Source organism: Lactuca sativa, chromosome 3 (genome assembly GCF_002870075.4).
Source record: "Lactuca sativa cultivar Salinas chromosome 3, Lsat_Salinas_v11, whole genome shotgun sequence".
NCBI lineage: Eukaryota > Viridiplantae > Streptophyta > Magnoliopsida > Asterales > Asteraceae > Lactuca > Lactuca sativa.
In genome coordinates, this window is record NC_056625.2 from 291,022,044 (window position 1) to 291,027,648 (window position 5,605).

Sequence of the window (5,605 nt, forward strand, 5' to 3'; positions counted from 1 at the left end):
GGTCATTGCAGAATAATGTTCGATAACTTCTAAGCTTATCTATTGATTTGATACAAATTGAAAACCTACTTTTGACAGTGAATTACTTTTTTTATTATTATTTTAAAGGTTGAAGGGATCATATGCTAGTTGTCTCTTCCACTTGATTATTAATATCGTTAATCTATTACCCATAGGATCATATATGAAATCGTTGAATGAGTTCAATAAGAAACAAGTTAAGAACAAGATGAAAAATCTATTATTTATGGTATGTGATAACGACCTGAGAAATCTAAGGAACCAGGATATCCAACGATATCTTACACCTATCTTGTTATCATTAAAGAATTTCTATAATTTGTTACTCATTTATAACATTAATCCTATATTAAAATAGGAATTCAAAGACTTTGATTGTTTAAAAAAAAGTTGAAACTCTTAAGGTATATATCGATAGGAATTCTAAGTAACAATAGTGTTTTATGACAATTGATATAGTTTGTTACTCATTTATAACATTAATCCTATATTAAAATATATAGAATTCTAATAAACTTACTGACGTATTATCTATATTCATTTGCAATGACAGTGGATGTTTTGCAACCCTTTTACTTTTACGAATGGCATTTTATACCCTACATTTTTTAATATATAGTTTGATTAATGACATTTTTTCTCCTCATACTTTTTAAAATTACACTTAACCCCTATTTTTAAAATACTACAAATGTCATCTTCCACCATTTTACTTTTAAAAGTGTTACTTTGAACTTTATATAATATTACTTTCATCCCTTCAGTTTTGTAATTTTTCATCTTCGTAATACACATAATCTGATTTTCTATAATAACTTTCGTTCGTCAATTTTTAAAAAAAAAAAAAAAAAAAAAAACTAATTTCTGCACATAAATTCATTGAAATGTTTATCATAGTATCCTACTTTCATTTCTTCATATTATAGTATTACAACACTTATACTTTGAAAACTCTATGCAGTATTATCCAAATACAAACCAATTTTCAGTGATGCAAATAAGTAGATGTTTTGAAAATGCAATAAGAAAAAAAAATTGAAGCTACAACCCTATAATTAAATATATATTCTTCAAATGGGTAAGAAATTGTTTTTTGAAAAGTAAACTGCTATAATGAAAAGAAATGAAAGTAAGAAGCTATAATAAACAAATAAATGGAAGTACACCGTTATTTAAATGGGAATCCCATAATTAGATATCTTTCTAACCTCTTTGTTAAGAACCCTCCTTTCTCTCATGGCTTCAAAAGCCAATTCCGACACCTGAAAAATCAATATATTCAACATAATTAGATGACACTTCTATAAATGCCAGAATTAGCAATATAATAGCATCCAACTTCCATTTCTTGTTATTACAACATTGTATTTTTTTTTTTTTCAAAATCTTATTAAGACATTGTAAAAATCTACTACCTACTTATAGCATTGCACTTTCAATATTTATCTTATTATAACATTATTTAATGAAAATTTTTTTTGTATTGGATGACAATATTATAATAACTTAAAATTTTCAAAGTACAATTTTGTAATGAGAAAAAATGAAAGTATGATGTTATGATAAACAAATTAATACAAGAGGGTTTTGGACACGTACTTCTGATCGAAATTGTGATGCGTCCATTTTTGGAAGCTCCTTGAGTATATCTTTCAACCCTGACACGATTAAAATAAATAAAGTTAAAAACATGAAATAGCAATGTACTTTTATTAATTTATTTAGGTAGATTTTGCAAAATATAATGTCTGAATAAGAAAATTTTGAAAGTACAAAATTTGTAATTGAAAAGAAATGGAAGTATGTTGCTACTTTTTCTATTGAGTCATTTAAAAAATTAATAAAAAAAAATAATGTAATTAATAATTTCATACCGCCTGATTGTCTTTCGATCTTATAAGTTGAACTAATGACCCCCTGGATCTGCTTTCCGGTTTGTCTACAAATTTAAAAAATAAAAAATAAAAAAAGCCATGATAAGTCTATAAATAAGAATTATATATATTTTTATTAAAAATACAAACCTAAGTTTTTTTCTTCCCCTTTTCAACTCTGATTCTGCACGTAACGTAAATTGCTGGAAAAAAAATATATTGATGTGTAAATTGTTATGATTTTTAAATGTTGATGTGTAAGTTAAAATTAGTGGTGAATAAAAATTAATTGCTTGAATGAAATACTTAAATGGTGTAAATTACATTTTTGGTCCAAGATAAAGCTGAATTTTTTCAAGTTTGGTACCTAAAATAGCATTCTTCCAATTTTGGTCCTTATTTGAGGTTTTTGTATCTTTTTGGTCATTATTTCAAATAAAAAAGACTATATCTTTTAGACCAAAATTGCAAAAATCAGTTATATTCAGAGACCAAAAAGGTAACTTACCCTTTTAAATATAAGAATATATTGATATGTAATCGTGACATCATCAAAAACTTAAAACATAATTATAAATGAACTTATATATTTTGTTATATCAATTACTTTTTGTTTAAATAATTCACTAATTATTAATTTTAACACCTCCAGTTTTTGCCCTTCTACTGTAATCTGTCTAACAGAATCACGTAACTTCTGTGCCTTAGCAGTTGCTCTAGAAAGCATCGCCTGTTCACAAAATAATAAAAATAGACATGAAATAGCAACGTACTTTCATTTTTTTTTTTTATAATAAAAAAAATATATTTTGAAGATTAACATTTTTACCTCTTCACTTAGAAAAAGACGCAATGTATTGTAGTATAAACCACGCCTTGTTCCTTAAGAATTTCGAAATTAAATTCAGCAATTAAAAATATTTAAAGTAAATAAATATTATAATTTATGAGCCTTACTTTTAGCAGATAGAAACCCCGAACCAAAAACAACCCCACTTGTAGCAAATGGATGTGCAACAGCAAAACAAAAGCTCTCTGAAACCCATCATTAATGTTAACACTCTGTGTTTGGCTTAGCTTTTAACAACCAAAAGTCCTTTTTGAAAAAAAAAAAAAAAAACAAACAAAAGATGTTTGGCAAACTAGTTTTAAAAATCACTTTTTAAGTTTTTTATATAAGTAAAAGGAACTTTTTGAAAAAGTCAAGAAATCCTGATTTTTATAACTTTTCCAAAAAAGACTTTTGGGTTTGAAAACTAAGCCAAACCAAAAAATGGGAAATCAAAAAGAAGAAAAGTCAATAATGACAATAGTCAACCATTAGCATAACAAACCTTTCATCTTTTGAAGCATAATATCCTCGTAAATATTAAACTTTGACTTCAAATCTTGCAGGGAATCCTACAAATTATAGCTAATCATTTAGGGTTTATATCATAGCCATAAAAAGAAAAAAAATTTAATTTTGATTACACTTGTATTAGTATCAAATCATTCGTAAGCTCCAAACATAATGACAAATCCTAGTTGTTTCCTAAAATACAAAGTTCAAACCGATGAATTTAAATTAAAAGATCCAATATTTCATTATTTGATATCGTTTCGAATTGTATGTTGACTCCAAGGAAGTGTAGCAAATGCTGCGAAAAAAGAAGAGTACTAATTCATAAAAACATCATCAACAACAAAAATAGGAGAAACATACGAATGTCGTAATAAGATGAGCAATGGAAGTCGACTTAATTTGACGAAGGCGGAATGTAGTTGCAGAAATTGCGGATTCCAGGGTTCCGAGTATGATTCGAGGTGCGATCAGTGTCTGTTCGACGGCGTTATCAACCCATTCTCTGGGTGAATCACCGCCGAAGAGTTTCACTTTTTCTAAGACATCGATGTCAGCCGGATACGGTGGTTGCGGTGGCGGTGAGACGTTCGCTTTATCTTCCGTCGATTCATCCATATTTTGCCTGAGATTCGAGGAATGGGGAATAAGAAAAGGGCTAATGCCACTTTATGTCCCGATTTCTATTTTGCCACAATTTTTGTCCTAATAAATTATATATATATATATATATATATATATATATATATATATATATATATATATATATATATATATATATATATATATATATATATATATATATATATATATATACTAGCCGTCTACCCGCGCAAAGCGGCGGGCGGCGAATAATTTGATCTCTTTAGAGTTAAACCATTTTGCGTTCACTTCGAGAAATGAATATTAAATGACATCTATTTTTCAAGAGCATTACCATACTATATTAAGGGGGTGTTTGGCTAAGCTTTTTTAAAGCAACTTATTAGGTTCCACATCACTATAAGTTAAAAAAATGTTTGGATTAAAATAACTTATTCCGGTGGGGTACCTCTAATACGTCATTTTTTCATAAGTTACTCTACACTTACTTATTAATTTATAAGCTAATAAACTAATAAGCAATAAGCTTTTTTGCCAAACACCCCCTAAATGGTTATTACTCCATTTATACATACCCAAACCACTTGTACTGTTTATTGTCATCTTTTTTTTTTTTTTTTTCGTTTTCCTTAATTCCTTTATTAATTTAATGTCTTACTAAGTAAAATGCTAAAATATATAAATAATAGTTTATAAAAATAAACCTTTAGAATATCAGGTGTTGTGATTCAAAAGTCGATAAATAGGCCTTTGAGAAAGTCAAAATACTTAGGTGTCAACTTGTTCATTGTGATTTTAAACCAAGTTTGGTCACAAATTAAAACATTTTCAACAATAGTATGTAATTCAAGGATTCAAAATTATTTAGGTTCTCGAAACCTTAAAATATTGAACAAAATCTATATAGAACCTTATAATAAGGACAATAATCACCGTAATCAGGAAGTCCATGTGATGAAAACTTCATAGTATAAGGACCAATGATGAAAAATGTTTCATTTTTAGACTAAACAAGATGAAAAATATACAAACTACCTTAATCATGTCAAATCTTGTGTTTAACCGTTCTTTATTGCAAAAGTAAGATGCCAAAATATACAAACTAATGATAATATAATGCTCTAACTGGCCCTCTTGGTTGAGTTCTCGGAACCTGCAAAGCCAACACATTAAAGAAACATAGTATAAACCTTTTTAGGAACAAACCTGATATAATAAAGCCTTCACCCAATATATTTATAAGATAAAAATACAAAAAGTTAAAAATGATGAAATCAATTACAAGTAAGGATTAAAATAAAACCTGTTAAGAAAGAGCCATCTGCAGGAGGGATATTTGAATCAACAGGTATTTTCTGATGGTTTCAAATTTTGAATTATCCGAAATTTAGGGAATGAGATAGAATTTGTTGAGAAATATAAGGATTCAAAACAAAGGTTAAAATTTAATATTATTTTATTGATGACTACTTGTACTATTAGCTTAATGATTTGAACGTCTTAAAAAAATAATAATATTATATTCAATCTATTTTTAGAAATAGTGGGATTTCTTTTATAAGATAGTAAAGATATATATATATATATATATATATATATATATATATATATATATATATATATATATATAGGTTCAGGTTTATTGAGACCATTCTAATTTTGTGAGACCATGATACCAAATGTAAAAATAATTTTAAAATGCAAAATAAATAGAAAAATCCAAAAATTCTTTTTTTAAATATTATTTTCGGAACTTGAATTAACT

At 26.9% G+C, this 5,605-nt stretch overlaps 1 protein-coding gene across 1 annotated transcript; it reads right to left on the reverse strand.

Annotated features, from left to right (window-relative positions):
• Positions 1-900: 900 nt before the first annotated feature.
• Positions 901-3,923, reverse strand: LOC111884327 (uncharacterized). Its single transcript, XM_023880634.3, has 9 exons — positions 3,601-3,923; positions 3,230-3,296; positions 2,853-2,930; positions 2,725-2,777; positions 2,542-2,625; positions 2,046-2,098; positions 1,896-1,960; positions 1,621-1,679; positions 901-1,283 (listed from the first exon to the last, which is right to left on the reverse strand). Exons 1-9 carry the CDS (start codon positions 3,853-3,855, stop codon positions 1,194-1,196), a joined length of 804 nt encoding a protein of 267 aa, XP_023736402.1. The 5' UTR covers positions 3,856-3,923; the 3' UTR covers positions 901-1,193.
• Between the last annotated feature and the right edge of the window lie 1,682 nt (positions 3,924-5,605).